Source organism: Macrotis lagotis, chromosome 2, assembly GCF_037893015.1.
Source record: "Macrotis lagotis isolate mMagLag1 chromosome 2, bilby.v1.9.chrom.fasta, whole genome shotgun sequence".
NCBI lineage: Eukaryota > Metazoa > Chordata > Mammalia > Peramelemorphia > Peramelidae > Macrotis > Macrotis lagotis.
In genome coordinates, this window is record NC_133659.1 from 134,626,242 (window position 1) to 134,642,871 (window position 16,630).

At 37.8% G+C, this 16,630-nt stretch overlaps 1 protein-coding gene across 1 annotated transcript in view; it reads right to left on the bottom strand.

The window, feature by feature from the left end:
- The window catches only part of KIF26B (kinesin family member 26B), a 624,587-nt gene that overhangs the window by 87,675 nt on the left and 520,282 nt on the right, over positions 1–16,630 (bottom strand). Inside the window, exons 7-9 of the mRNA XM_074222850.1 lie at positions 9,522–9,615; positions 6,927–7,189; positions 2,875–3,058 (exon numbers count right to left, since the gene is read on the bottom strand). Of these exons, the coding sequence (XP_074078951.1) occupies positions 2,875–3,058; positions 6,927–7,189; positions 9,522–9,615 (541 nt within the window). The remainder of the gene's footprint in view (positions 1–2,874; positions 3,059–6,926; positions 7,190–9,521; positions 9,616–16,630) is intronic.

Sequence of the window (16,630 nt, forward strand, 5' to 3'; positions counted from 1 at the left end):
AATTGTGGCAATTGTGTGATAGGAATTAATTCCCAACAGCTGCAAATATAGCATAAGTATAAACATCACAGCAGCATCTTAGAAACCCCATAAAATGGAAACACCATTCTTTAATAGGACTTAGCAACTTCATGGCTTAGTAGGTGCTTTAATTAATGCTTGTTGATTGACTGACTGAATGACTAATGAGCTCTTTTCTCAGATTAGGCTCTTAATTTTATAGAGGATTTTTGGAATTAGCCCTACATTTGGAGCTGAGCTAATGTTTTCAAGCAGAGTAGGAAGGAACTGATAAGACTTTACTATGGATTCTTCTAACAATAGAGAAAACATTGGTCTGCTAGGTGGGTCTCTTTTTCTTAAAAGTACCCGTAAGGAAACATCCTTTGCTCTCTACTGTTGGTAAACCAAAGTGCTTGAACTAGCTACTGTATAAAACTGGGAGCTATACATGCTTCAAGTCCAACATAGCTGAGTGGGATTGCCCTCTGTGAGATAACAGATAAAACAGTCATGCAGGAAGAAGCTACATTAGATTCACTGATCATCCAGATGCATTTTGACATCATCCATCAACCTGGTTTCTAACAGGTATTAAGTTGTGATAACCAGAAAATTGATTTGTATCCTCATCCTTAGATGATACAGTGGTTGATCATGTCATTTCAAAGGAGAGAAGCAAAGAATGGGTCTAAATGTATTTGATGTAGCCATTAATTCAGTTTGTTTGTTCTGGGGGTTCTCTTGGCTCACATCCCTCGGAGAATTCATGAGAATGAACTTTTGGGAGGTGATCTCTTGAAAAAAAAGTATTCAATCTTCATGTTTCTTTCCTAACAGTTCAAAGCACTGTGTTAACCACTGGGCATGCCAATAGAAAGGACACAGTCTGTTCTCAAAGAGCTCACATTCTAATTTGGAGGAAGAGAATTAGGTTTCAGCTGCAAGTCAGATGGAAAGGGTCAGTTGTCCTTAAGACACAGAAGAAAAGCAGATGGTAGTTCTGAAGGACTGGAACTTTGGGATGAGGAAGTTGTTCTCTTATTGATCCCTCTGTGCTCCAATTCTATGACAGTGCTGACATGGCCCAGAAAAAACAACCCAGGGCAACTAAGTGGAGCAGTGACTGAGTGCAGGGCTTGGATTCAGGAGACTATTCTTCCTATTAACTATGTGACCCTGGGCAAGTCATTTAGCCTTGCTTACCTCAGTTTTCTCCTCTGTATAAAATGACCTGGAGAAGGAAATGGCAAACTACCCCAAAACTGCTGAAATTTTCCAAAAACTCCAAATGTGGTCATGAAGAGTCAAACACACCTGACAACAATTGAATGATTTATGCTTTTTTTTTAAAAAGTCTTTTGCACTGAAACATTTGTTTTCTTTGAAGGAAAGAAATAGCTCACAGATATACAGTTGAAAAGGATCTGTAACCCTTTTTTTTTGCAGAAGAAACTGATTTTCCAAGAACCACACTAATAAGAACCAGAGGTAGAATTTGAATCCAGGTCTGTCCTCTGCTTGAACAAAAAGTTCAAGATGGTACAAAAGAACCTGACATCTCTATTTAGAGGCCAAGGAACCCCTAGGGCTGAGCTAGGAGCAGAGGACCCCCTTAGCTGAAGTAAGTACCTGATGCCCCTTTGGCTGGCCCCAAATGCCACCCTTGTCATTATATACTATTTTACTGAACAAATATTAAGTAACTACTGTTTGCCAAGTACTATGCTAGATGTTAGAAGAGAAAACAAGTTTCAATGTGATGTGGCCACCATCTTCATGGAGTTTATAATCCAATAAGATACAAACAATGCTACCCATAACACCCAAAGGCACATAATATGCCATGAAATAATGTTCAAGGTGAAGTCTGAAGGGGATAGTTATGACTAAAGAAGGGAAGACTTCATAGAGAAGATGACTTTAAAAATGGGCAGTGCTTCAAAAGATGAAAAAAATGGAGGCAGGATATTCTAGATATAGGAAAAACCTTTTCAAGGCATGGAAATAGGCAAGTTTAGAGTGTGTTCTGTGGAAGCTATTTCAGTTCAGCATTTCAGTTCACAGTGAAGCATCATATGAACTCAGGCTGGAAAACTAAAAGAGAAAGATGTTTTAGGGGACTTTGAATCTCAGGTAAAAGGGTTGGAAATTACTTTGGCAGACAAATGGGAATTATTCAAAGTTTTTAAGCAGAGTAGACCCATGCATAAAGAAGATCATTTCCAGAGATAGGATGATTCTCATAAGTATATGTTAAAATATTCTATAGTTCTTCTAAGACACTCTCATTGTAATAGGGTTTGGGGGGGTTAGGAGGGAAGTCATATAAATCCTGTGTTTTATGATAGTGGCTGGGTTGAAAGCTTCTACAAAACTAGTCAGACAAGAGAAATAGTGTAGATTAATTACAAACTGAGCCAGTTTTCTTATAAACTAGCTAGACCACTCACTCTAACAACATCCCAAGGTTGTTATGAGGATTAACTATGATAATCCTCTTTCTGTAATAATAAAAGCTGATAGCTATTGGGGGGGCAAGATGGTATAGTGGATAGGGTATAAGAAGGCCTGGGTTCAAGTTCTCATTCAGATACTAATTAGCTTTTTTATCATGAGCAAGTCATTAACCTTTCTCCTCCATCATACTTTCTGGAGAAAGCTATCCAGAAAGGTGACTTCCTCCTACAGGTCCCATTTTAGAAAAGATTTCCAGTCTTTGAGGGTAGGGACACTAACATTTTAACTTTGCATTCTCAATACTTCATATAATGCTCTGTAGGCATTTAACTTTATTTAATCTGAAATTGATGTTTTTGTTGTTGATTTGAAAGCTGCTGAGAAAGAATAAGGAGAGAGAATCAGTTAACTTACTTCCACCTTTGCCACTCTTTTCCATTCGGTACTGGTAGATGTGCAGAGTGAATAACATATGTGAGTTCCTGTGGTCGTCCTCATCACAATCTTGCTGACTACTCCGGCGAGAGGCAATGGCAGCGTCAAGGAAGAAGGCTGCCTTCTCTGCAGTGGGGGCTCGGAGTTCACTCTGGTTCTGAAGCTGGAAAACACAATTCAAGAAATAGAGAATAAAATTTAAAAGGTAACCCAAGGTGGTCAGCTTTAGTAGAGGAGATGGGGAAGAAAATTTCCTTCCCATTCAGGTACTGGTTTAAATGTTATTCTATTTTCTGATCTCATATATGATCTCACAGTCTATAATCTCTTAACAAACCCTGGCCTATGAAATTAAGTATCTTCATAGAGCATTTTGTCTCTCCCATATTACACTTAGCTACTAGCCTTTTTAACTTTTTGCAACCTATTTTCTGACCTTATCATTCAACTAAAATTACTTGTTCCAAAGCTATCAATGATTTTTTAAAATTACAAAATCTGTTAGCCTTTTCTGAATATTAATTTTTCTTAACTCTACAGCTAGTTTTAGGTTAAATAAAGTACTGAACTTGTAGTCAAGGAGATTAGAGTGAGTGACCCTGGGCAAGTCACTAAATCGCTAATTTTCTCATCTGTAATATGAGGGTAATAATAGTTCCTATCTCCCAGAATAGTTGTAATGATCAAATGAGATAGTATGTGTAAAGCACTTTGTGAACTTTACAGGTCTATATTGTAGTGACTACTATGATGTTGCCAACTACTATATATTCTCTTCGCTCTGTGCTGTGGCACTGTTCTTTTGGTTGTCTTTTTATGGGTCTGACTGTTTTTTCTCGGTCTTCTTTACTTGGTCAATATTCATAGTTGTTGCTTAGTTGTGTCTGACTCTGTGACCTTTTTTAGAGTTTTCTTGGAAAAGACACTAAAGTAGTTTGCCTTTTCCTTCTCCAGTTCATTTTATAGACGAGAAACTGAGACAGACAGAGTTAAATGACTTTCCTGGGGGTCACACAGCTAGCAAGTGTCTGAGGCCAGATTTTAACTCAAGAATATGAGTCTCCCTAACTCCAGGCCTGGTACTCTATCCACTATGCCATCTAGCTTGCATAACCCCCTAATCTGAGATATGTTCCAGGGCTCAAGACTGGGTCCTCTTCTCATTTCTCTCTACACTCTCTACAAAGTCTCTTTCTACTCTTCTATCACAACCGTTTATGGGATATTTGAAGCTGGATAGAATGAAGGCATTCAGACTTAACATTTCAAAAACAGAACTCCTCTTTCCCCTAAACCTACCCACTTTCAGACTTCCCTACATCTCTCTCTAGGACTTATCAAACAGGTTCATAACCTTTTAGTTACTCTCCACTTTTCCCTCGCTCTATTTGTTCCTACTTTATGAAACTGGAGTTTTGCCGTATAACCCTAGCTGACTTTTGGTCATCATCTTTCTGGACACATCTTTTAAATGAACCAGGTAGGTTTTTTTTAGTTTAAAAAATCCAGCCTCAAACACCTCTCATATAACAGGTATGGAAAGCAAAGGATTCAGTGAGAAGGTCTGATCTGTCTTATCTCTGCAGAGGACTAATAAATCAATGTGTGCTAGGGGAAGGGAGGAGGTGTGGTGTTTACCCATGATAACATTTGGGATATTTTTGTCCCTTCCTTCAAAAATTCCATTGTTTGAAGAAGGGACTGTAGGCTTTGAGCTACCATGATCTCAGAATTGACAACACTGGTGTTCCCAAGACTAAGTACCTGACAAGTTTGACTAAAAGCCTGAAACTTTCAATTGCCTCCTTCTGTGACTTTTCTTCTATTTTGTTCAAACCAACTTTAAACTTCCTTACTAATCCTCATAAGCAAAAAGAAATTGGGATATAAGGTTGATGTAACTCTTTAAGAGAGTTTAAAAGTGTTATTCAAATCATCTGAATATTAAGCTTTTTTGGTTGTTTTTAGGATTCTCAAATCATTCTTGGGATATATACTCATGAAATGACAAACCAAAATATAATTCTCAGCTTATTCTCATATCTGGAGTGGACTTTCCAAGAATAGTTAAACCCTGATTAACTGAAACCCTCAGAAAATGATCATTTTTTCCTCTACTCTACTTTAAACTAGAAAGGAAATATCAAAAGCAAAAAAATATCAAAAATATCAAGAAACAAAGCAAAACAATTTTCAGGATGTGTCCAGGGACTGCCATAGATTCTATTTAATCTCTTTATGCTTCAAAAAAAAATCAGTAATGATAATATAACCCTGAAGCAATCTCAATTATCTAAGAAAGATTCATTTATGTGAACTATATCATAATTAATTACTAAGGCAGGGAAGTGGACACACATTTTAGAAAAAAAATTCCACAAGTGTTGAAACCAACAGGGTTTATTGCTTGACCTTCAGTAAATCAGAAAATTAAATTAAACCAAGTACCCTGAGTTTGCCAGTGAACTGAGGTTTTACTATACTTGAAAGCTCAAGGAATCTCTGAAAAGGAATTCTTGCTAAAATGGTATAGATTTTATCACATAAAAATAGCCAATTTTCTTCCTTCTAAAGTTCTTATTTTTTTGCTTTCTATCTGGATTTGAAACCTGAATCCCACCCCACCCCACCCCCCAGCCTCCATATCTAATCAACTGCCAAGTTCTGCCTATTTCATTAAGGACCTATCATTTGTAGCTTCCTTTCTTCTATCTGATCACCTCTTACCTAGACTACTGAATAGCCTCCCAACAGGTGGTTACTCTGACTTCATTTCTCCCCCCTCATAATCCCTTCTATGAAAGAATTTCAAAGTAAGTTTTATAATACATGGATGTCAGATCATTTCATTGTTCTAAAATTGTCAATGGCTCTCTAATGTCCAAAAAAAAATATGAACTCCTTAGAAGCATTCAAAATCCTCCACATTTTGACCTCCACCTGTTTCCAGAATTATTCCATGGTACTCCTCTCTATGTACTCTTTACTCTAGGCAAACAACAATACTCAATTAAAAAACCCACTCACTGTTCTGTAATCTTGTCATACTCTATACCACTTCCTTGTCCTTGTTGCTTTATCCCTTAGCTTCTTCATGGGATGAGTCCTCACCATCACCTTCTCTGTTTTCTATGGCTTTGGATCAAATCAATACCAAATTTCTTTTTAAAAAATGCATATTAGGGGCGGTTAAGTGGTGCAGTGGATAGAGCACCAGCCTTGGAGTCAGGAGTATCTGGGTTCAAATCTAACCTCAGACAATAATTACCTAGCCACATGGCCTTGGACAAGCCACTTAACCCCAATGCCTTGAAAAATCTAAAAGAAAATGCATATGTCAACCTCATCACCTTGCTAAAGGGTGGCTCTCCAATTGGCAAATTGGGAATGGTCACAAGGTTTCTATTAGTTTGTCGGAAATGCACTAGAGAACTCCAAGAATCTACCTTTGCTGCATTGTTAAGGTGGTCAGAGAGAAATGAGAGTTCCCCTGGGTTTCATCTTGAAGAGAACAGGAGCTATTCTTGGCTTCCCCAGATCTGGCAATTACATCTTGGCTCTAATTATAAAGTGGTTATAAGTTCTTCCTACAGCACTACTAATCTTGCTCTAGGATAGTGCCAGAAACATAGTTTATGAAGCTATAAATGGCCATGGTAATGGCAGCAGCTATTTGTGCCATGGTGTAGATACTTCAGTTTGCTGTTAAACAAAAGAATCATATTTTTTTAAAAAAAATGTATGTGGGAGTGGGTAGGTGAGGCAAGAAAGGGAATTAAATTTGCCCTTATTGCTCCACAATTGTAGTCCCTGCTCATTGTCAGATTTAAGGTACAAATATTTAGGTTAGCAGAGCAGATGGCCCCACCATTGTAGGCTACAAAGTTCCAGACCACTTTAAAGTAAACATTTCTAACCCCACCCAGTTTACATTTTGAAAAATTCAAGGGTTGAAGTGCCCCCAAGTCTCCAAAGTGAAGATCAATCTACCACCCCATCCGCTGGAGAGGGGAAGCTCCAGGATTAGTCACCTGCATGCCACAGATAGGATCTTCACAAAGGTACACTCCAGGGGACTGGCCATCCTGCAGACTGCCTGTGGCCACCTCCGACAGAAGGTCCCGCAGGTTCTCTTCCTTTCCCCACACTTCGACTGCAGAAATTCGAACTGAGAAACGGGCTCCAGTCTTCTCTTTGCGTTCATTAATCAGTTTGAAGAGCCAGGAGATGGCACAGGGAATGATGCCAAGATTCTGCATGGAGTCATCCTTCCCAATCATTGTATAGGATTTTCCTGTACAGATCAGAGAGGGAGAAAGATGAGACCAACTTGAGAATTTAAGGAAGATCGTCACACATCTACTCTTCTCTAAAGAGAAGCTTAATTTTAAGTGGACTGGGAAATGGGGTGAGGAATTTATTGCAGGGGGTAAGAAAAGGTGACTGCTGAGCAAGAGGAAGGAGGAGAAGAAGGGAGCCAAAACAATGAGGGGAACAAAAACAAAAGAGATGGGAGGAAAAAGTGAAGTGTTTTATGTCTCTGGTTGACAAATGACATTTTTGATGTGTCAAAAAGAAAATTCCCAGCTCCATTTATAAATGACTTCTATAAGGAATACCAGAGCACAGACAAAGTGATAAAATTTAACCTCAAGTTCCTAAAATATTATATACAATATGATAGTTTCTGTATTGTTTCACATAGAGCTGAGAGACAGGGCTCCCAAGTCAGCCATCACCATTACAATCCTCTTTATAGCCACCCTAAAGATTGAACTTACCTATTTACACTTTGCATCCTTACTCCTGTTAAATGTGGTATATATTTTAACAAGCATTTTCTATAAAAATTGGGATCTCTGCTTTGATGAGACATCAAGAAAAGGGAGGGCATATGTAGCCCAAAAATGAAGGGGGTGTTTCATCTAGGGCTGGAATTCATGCCTGCCTACCCTCCTAAATACTCACCACCTGTGTGGAAGGGATCCTGGGTACATGTCATGGGACTCCTGATAGCATTCTAGTGGACATTTTTCTACTCCCCAAATCATCACTCAACTGAACTTAGCTACTATGGCCTGGTGAACAGATGATGGGCAAGTCAGGATTATTGCAGCATTGCCATGAAAAATCGTCTCATGCTAGTGTCCAAGATTTCAGTAAGGTAGGAGTCTGCAGAGCTTCCATTTCAATATCCTGCTGTTTCCTTCAGCTTTGATAACTGCTGGAAGAAAAGGTTATGTACCCCTGAATGGCAGAGAAGGGCAGGAGGAGGACATTTGGTCCCTCAAGTCAAGAAGCATATACCAGAAACTTCACTAATTTCTGGCAACACAAATACAAACAAAAACAAAAACAATCCTTGCCTCAAGTTTATATTCTATTGGGAATCTGAGAAGGGGAAGTTAGGAAGAGTGTCACGAGCATACAGAGGAATGAAGGCCATTCCTGGCCTGGAGGAAAGTTTCTTTATTCTGAACTTATATACCCTCTCAATACCCATAAGATATTCTTGTTAGAAAATGCTCAACCCATGTTCAGTATACTATGATTGCTTGGTTGTCAGAAAATATCTAAAATGTCCAGGTGTATTCCAGGAGTTTGTTTATGAAATAAAGGGCCAGACAATCTGGGATGGGTGGGGATGGGGGTATTCTTCAAGAGCTTCCATGCCCACCTATTGCCTATGGAAAGGGTAAGAGATTCTATTTGCTTTCCTGATAACTCTTCCCCTCAGAAAATGGGGAATGTTTTACTTATTTCCTGGGCTGCTCTTTGATCTAGTATAATGGGGGGTAACTGAGTGCACAGTTCTGCTTGGATTCCAGTAAATCATTTGATGAAATCTCTCCTAACAGTCCTGCGGACAAAAAAGGAGATATGGTCTGCAGGTAGTTAAATAGATTCCAAACTGGCTAAATGATCAAACCCAAAGAGATGTAACTCATGAGTCAATATGAATTTGGAGGGAGGTCTGTGATGCAAGGTCCCAGGATTTTGTGCTTGGTCCTTTGTTGTCTCCCATTTTTATTAATGACATGGGTGAAAGAAGAGATGGCATACTTATAAAATTTGCAGATTACATGAAGCTGGGAAGGATAGTTAACACACTGGATAACAAGGATCTTAAAAAGACCCAACACAATAGAACAATGAGTTGAATTTCATAATATAAAATTCAATAGGAATAAGTATAAAATCTTTCACTTGAGTCTTAAAAAGCCAACTTTCTAAGTACAGGAAATGAAAGAAGAGAAAAGCAAGATTTATCATTCCTATTTTTCCCCACTTGTCTTACTATTTCAACATTGGCCCCTTTTTATATCTTAAAGAGCAGACTGCTATTAAGACAAGTGTTGGCCTATAAGGTGACTTCCAGATCCAATATTTTATGATTATTACACTGCAAATCTTCTTTGATGAAGGAATTGATAATCCATGATGAATTACAACTTTTAAAATCAGATAATTGATCAATACAAAGCCTTAATAAAAATCCAGTGAAAGTCATTTCCAGGCTCTCTCCCATTATGGTTTTCTGAGTGATCAAATTCCATTCTAGTACTACAACCATGATGGTAGGAAGACTCCCATAGGCAGCACTGACCAAGGAAATAAATACTAACCGAGCTTGGCATGACCAAAACAGAATACACAACCATCAGCTCCATTGACCACAGATTGGATCACCTCTGCCACAGTTCCGGCACACACTTCGGCCTGTAATAAACACAAAAGGAAAAGTGAGGGTGTAGTGCAGCGATACTGTCCATGTTACCATTTACAGTGAATACATAAAATGATGAGACAAGTTGTGATACATGAATAAAGGAATAACATTTACTCACAAGAAATTATCATAATGACAACTACAGAGAATCAAGGGAAGACATGAACTGATGAAAAGCTGTCTCTCATCCCTGGAACACCCTCCCTACTCCCCTCTGGCTTCCTTTAAACTCCAACTAAAACCCCATGTTCTACGGGAAATCTTTCCCAATCTTTTTTAATCCCAGAACCTCCCTTCTATTCATTATTTTCTATTCATCCTGTATATAGCTTGCTTTTATATATTTGTTTGCATATTTTCTCCCAAATTAGACTGTAAGCTCCTTGGGGGCAGGGACTGTCTTTTGCCTCTTTGTATCTCCAGCACTTAGCACAGTTTGGGCAGCTAGGTGGGTAGTGGATAGAATACTGGCCCTGGATTCAGGAGGATGGGAGTTTGAATCCAGCCTCAGACACTTGCCATTTATTAGCTGTCTGACCTTGGGAAGGTCACTTAACTCTGGTTGCCCTGCATCCAGAGCCATCTCCAGTCACCTGATTCATGTCTGGCCATTGGACTGAGATGGCTCTGGAAGAGAAAGTGAGGCTGATGACTTAACATAGCATTCCCCTCACTCAAATCCAGTTCACGTGCTTGTCATAGTATCACCTCCCTGATGTTATGGTCTTCTTTGAAAATGAAGGACAAACATTATTACTTAGCACAGTACCTAGCACAGGTAGATGTATACTTAACAAGTGATGCTTGGAATATGCAAAACCAGGAAAACATCTACGATGACTTGTTCAACTATATGGCCATATCCTCACTGCCATGCCTGGCAATGATGCTGATGTGATTTTGCCATTTCCTTCTCTAGTGGATTTAGGAAAAGAGGTCAAATGACTTGCCTAGGGTCACAAAAACAGTAAGGATCTGAGGTCAAATTTTAACTCAAGTCTTCCTAACTCCAGGATAACACTCTATCCACTAAACGACCTGGTTGCCTGTGCAACGATTACAACAAAATAAACAGAAGAAAAACCCAGTAAAACTGTCAAAATTGATTGCTTTGAAATAATAATGTCCAAGTATTGCCCCAAAGAAGAGATTTGAGAATGCATTTACCCCCACCTTCTTTGCAGGTGGAAGACTATGGGGATGGAACAATGTATTCAATAGACAACTTTTTCAATGTGTAATTCTGCTGAATTTTCCATACACCCCCTCCCCTGGAGGGTGAGATGGGAAGGGATTATATTGGGAAAAATAGGTGTTGCAAAAACTAAACAGATTGCTGTATTGTTATTCTTAGTCACTTTTTCCCTATTGCCTGAATTTTGTTAGAATTCTTGAATCTGATTAAAATCTTATTAGAATCTTTCTCTTGCATTATATGACAGGATATATATTAACACAGATGAACTCCGAACCAACTTTCTATTAGCATAATTCTACTGGACTTTCATTTGTACAGTGTCTTTCTTATACAAAGTAGTTATCTAATGGGTATTTGTCAATTTAAATTGGGTTGACCTTTAAGGCAATATTAGCCTTAAAGAATACTCCCTTGTAGCATTAAACTGTGTATACTGCTACTGATGACAATTCTATACTCCTCCCCCGAGTAATATTTAATGTAAATGGTTCTGTCAACACTAACCAATAAAAAAAATTTAACCTCTGTATTTTAGCAGCTAGATAGTGCAGTGGATAGAGAACCAGTCCTGGAATCAGGAAGACCTGAGTTCAAATCTACCTTCAGATACTTCTTAATCATATGACCCTGGGCAAGTCACTTAATCCTGTTTGCTTCAGTTTCCTCATCTGTAAAATGAGATGGAGAAAGAAAAGGCAAACCACTCTAGTATCTTTGCTAAGAAAATTCTGAAAGAGGTCACAAAGGTTGGACTTGACTGAAATCACTGAATAACAAAAACAATAACTTCTATAAAACTCCTCAGTTCAGTTTCCTTATTTATAAAATGGGAAGGTTGGATAAGAGAATCTCTCAGGTTCCTTCCAATTCTTTATATATGATTCTAAAAAACTAGAATCTAAAAATTTCTCTTCTAGAACTATCACCTATTCTGAGTCTCACAGATAACAATAACTGATAATAATAGCTTGTGTTTATGTAATGCCTACTAGGTGGCAAGCATCATGCCACAGATTTCACAATCTCATTTGACCTTCACAACCACCGTGAGAGGTAGATATTGTTATCAGCCCCGCTTGAAGGGTAAGGAAAATGAGGTAAATAAAAGTAAAATGATTTGCTCAATATCGGATACCTAATAAGTATCTGAGGCCAAATTTGAACTCAGGGTCAAATTGGAGTTCAGGGTCAGTGTTCTTTATACTGTGCCACCTTGCTACCCATTTTACAGATAAAGAAGCTGAAGTAACTTTCTGGGGCCACATGTATAGTAAGTGCCTGAGTCTGAATTTGTATTCAGAGTCTCCTGACTCAAGGTCCAGGATGTTAACTAATAGATTAGATAAGGCATTTAATATTTCAATTGACTCAGTTTCAATTGGTAATGTCTTACTTTGTTGCAGATTAATGAGTTATATTTCTGAAATTATATAGGCCTACATTCTAATTAAAGAAATTCATATGCATAAAATGAGAGTAAGCTAACAATAATTTATATAACACTTTAAGGATGGTAAAGGTACTTCACTTATCTCAACTAATCTGATCCTCACAACAACCCTGGGAGGTAAGTTATGCCCATTTGACAGGTGAAGAAACTGTGACAGATAGGTTAAGTGATTTACTCAGGGTTAAACAGTATCTGAAACAGGATTTGAACTCTTCTTCCAGATTCCAAGTTTCTCTCCACAACTACAATGCCTACTTGCCTTCATGACATCTAGTTCTAGACCTTTTTCTTTGCCAATCCTCATCTTTCATTTCTTCCAAAATGGAACCCTCCCTTTGTTCTAAATACTCTCAACTGTATAGAATAATCCAGCCACTATTCATTGGGGCTTGTTTGCATATTACATGATAAGTGTTCTTCAGTCATGCATGCATGAGAACTCTCTAAGTAGGTGATAAATGTCTTAATTAAGGAGCTGAGTCTTCTATGTTTCTGTATGGCCTTCCTATCTTTCCCTCCCTCCTTCCCCCACCAAGCCAATCTCTAACTCCTAATACAGTCCTGGGTATTGACTGATTTAGAGACTCAGAGAAATCTCTTTGGACAGTGTCTGGGTCATTTCCAATAGAGGGATGATGGCAGGGTTCACTAGACTCCACAGTTTTCATTCCTCTGCCTCAAGACTAGATTCTTTGCCTGTACCAATATCCCTCACCGACTTAGTCTAATCAGAGCAATACATCTCCCTGTGGGAACCTAAAAACCCAGCAGCCTTGGCAATAAACAAAGTTATTCAGCTTGAGAATTTGGGCAGCACAATGTTGCTAAGTATTCCAGAATCCAAATTTCTCTGACACTGAAAGGGGAGGTAGAAAACAGATGCACACACATTTCTGACAATTTCCAGCCTTATTTGTGATCCTGGGCAGGGGCTCCACTCAGGCAGATGGTACTGTAGCACAAGCAGTTCTCTCCTCAGCCTCCTCTTGATCCCTGCCCCCCCACACCTAGTGAGACTGGCTTTTCTAGTCTTGCTACTTTGAAATTGGGGTGTGATTCCTTACCAATGCCAAGAAGTGAGCTTCAAGCCCTTTGTTCATTGAAACTATTACTAGAATTGGTGGTTCGAAGAAGGAACAGAATTTCTCTGGATCAGAGAAAGAAACTCTCAGGTCATCTAATCCACCCCCCCTTCATTTTACAGGTGATGTAACTGAGATCCAAAGCAGAAAAATGACCTGCCCAGGATCACACAGTAGAGAGAAGAGCTTCAGTTTAAAAATCAGAACTTCTGACTCCAGCCTTTCATGTCTTTCCTTACACAGATCTTCTAACTTTGGAATGGGTAGAAGCAACTCGGTAGTGCAGTCGATGGATTGTTGTACTTGTATTCAGCACAACCTAAGTTCAAATCTGATCTCAGACATTTATGAGCTTTGACTATGGGCTAGTCACTTTACCTGTTTCCTCATCCTTAGAATGTAAATAATAATAGCATCTACCCTCTGAAGTTATGAGGATCAAATGAGATAATATGTATGAAGTACTTTGTAAACCTTTAAGTTTAAGATAGATGATATTATTATTATCATTTCATTTCATAGAAGAGTTAATTGTCTGATTGCCATGGGCAGAGCTAGCCTTTAGCTACAGGATCACAAGATAGTAATTTAGAGCTGAAAGAGACATTAGACATAGAAAATTATGTCTATGTAAGCCAACCCATTTGGGTTAGAGCTGAGGAAACTGAGGTCCAGAGAAGTTAAGTGACTTGGCCAGGATCACATCACTTGGTCATCATCTCTTTCTTCCTTGCACTGGAACCTTGAACTCTGTCCCTCACATGCCAGACTCTGCTAGGTGAGCATTCACTTTATTTTGCCCCAAACCAAGCCATCTCCACACCATGTATTCTCAATCCCTTTTTGGATGCCCTTTTGTTTTGTGTTGTATTCCCATTAGAATGTAAGCTCCTTGAGGGCAGGGTACCTTTATATGTGACTCCTCAATGCTTAGCATAATATATGTTTTGTAGCAAGCATCTAATAAGTGTTCTATCTACTTATCTATTAATCCATCTATTGATTTATCCTTACAAAGTGAGTGACATCATCATATGATTCTGACAAAGCTTTAGAATGGTTTCATGAATATCAAATAAACAAAACAAATACCCAGATACCAAGGACCAAATTCCTGATAATGACTTGTTCCTTCCCACCTTTGGGTCTTTCTTTGATCATGTTATTTCCTCCAAACAGAATGCCCTTATTCATTATTCATATCATAAATCAAATTCCCATCCATCCTTCAAAACCCACATAAGCATGATCCTTCACATGACACCTTCCTTCATCCTCTCAGGTAGGAACAATCCTTTCCTTGGACCCATGACAATTTTTCTAGAGCACTCTTGGAACTTATCTCTTTGTACCTTACATTATAGCTATTTATTTAGTTTCTTATCTTTCTTGCTAGATTACAATTCAATTTCACAAATATTTATTAAGTTGTTGCTATGTACAAGAGCAGAGAAGCAATTTGATCTAGTGGATAGAAAACCAGCTTCAGAATCAAGAAGATTTAAGTTCAAGGCTTGTTTTTTCTGACATATAAAGACCATGAACACCACCCCCCAATAAATAAGTCATTTAATTCTTGGAACCTCAGGCTTCTAAGACTCTAATTATAGAGAAGGTGTTGACTTATATTGGTAGAGGGAGATTTCATCAATCAGGAACTCATTTTCATCAATGCAATCACAGGTGCAGTCCCTATCCCTATTCTTTCCTATAAGGTACTATGCTAGGTACTAAGGTACAAAAATGTTGAAAAGTGTCAGAGGCAGGATTTTAACTTAGGTCTTCCTGACTCCAGGTTTGATACTAAGCAAAAACATGAATGATAAAGTAGTCTTAAACAAAACAACTGCTATGAATTTTACCTCTTTTTTGTTTGTTTTTTGTTTTGCAAGACAACGGGGTTAAATGACTTGCCCAAAGATACACAGTTAGGTAATTATTAAATGTCTGAGATTAGATTTGAACTCAGATCCTCCTGACTCCAGGGCCGGTGCTCTATCTACCTAACTGCCCTGCTTCTCTCAGTTTCTAAAAATTATTCACAATTCTTTCTAGCAGTTCTTTTGGTTAAAGTTTTTCCATTCATGTTTTTACCTGACCCTAGTGTGAGTATTGGGGCATCCAGAAGGGACAGTATATAGACTTATTAGACCCAGAGTGGGAAGACCTGAGTGTAACCATTGCCTTGCAAAAGAAAAAAAAATGACAGAGATAAATTGGAACATGTTTAGAAGACAGCAAGCAAAATGCTTATATATTCTTTATGAGGGAGAGTCTTTTGGAAAAATTGTAGAGAGTTAGCCTAGAGAAAAAAAAAGACTTGGGATTAGGGAGGCAGCAGTACAGGGATAAGATGCTAGCTTTCATTGAGTAATAAAACAGGGAGAAGTTAGAAGGAAAATTTAGACTTTGATGTAGGGAAAAACTTCCTAACAATTAGAGCCGTCCAACAGTGTCATGGGTTGTTTGGAGACGGAGAGCATTCGACAACATTGGAGGCTTTCAAGGATGGAGGCTTTTTGAGTTAGGTGTTACTTTTCAGGGGAATTAAAAAGGAGATTCTCATCCATTTCAGAGTTGGATGAGGTAACTGCTGTCACCTAAACTCTAAAATTTGGTAAAGTTAGGGTTTCACAATGTAGAAATGAGAAAAAATATAAATATATAGTATTATATAATAAGAGAATGAACATATATGTGGGTATAAACAATATACATGAGTAGATATTACAATATGCAATATATAAGAGAATGAATATATATGGTATAAACTATATATAAAATAAGAGAACAAACACATATAGAGGTATATACAATATAAAATAAGAGAATGAACATATATAGGAATATTTAAAATAACAAATAAGAGAATATAGATACATAATATGTATAATAGAACAAACTTATTTATATAATTATATATAAACATAAAGAAATAAAGAAAAAGAAATAAAAATATACATTTATATATAAATATAGAAATGATATTTTGTTATATAGTTATATAACAAAATAAGAGAATGAACATATATGTGTTATATGAGAATGAACATATATTATTATGTACATAAAGATTGTTATATGTGCATACATATATGTTACATATAAAATATGTGTGTGCATATATACATATACTTTATATATTTTATATATGTTTATATGTTTATATACACATACACACACACACACATATATATATATTTATCAGAGCTGAACTGGGATGGAAGGAGGCTTGCTAGCACAATGAGTGGTATTAGCATTGCTATCCCCATTTT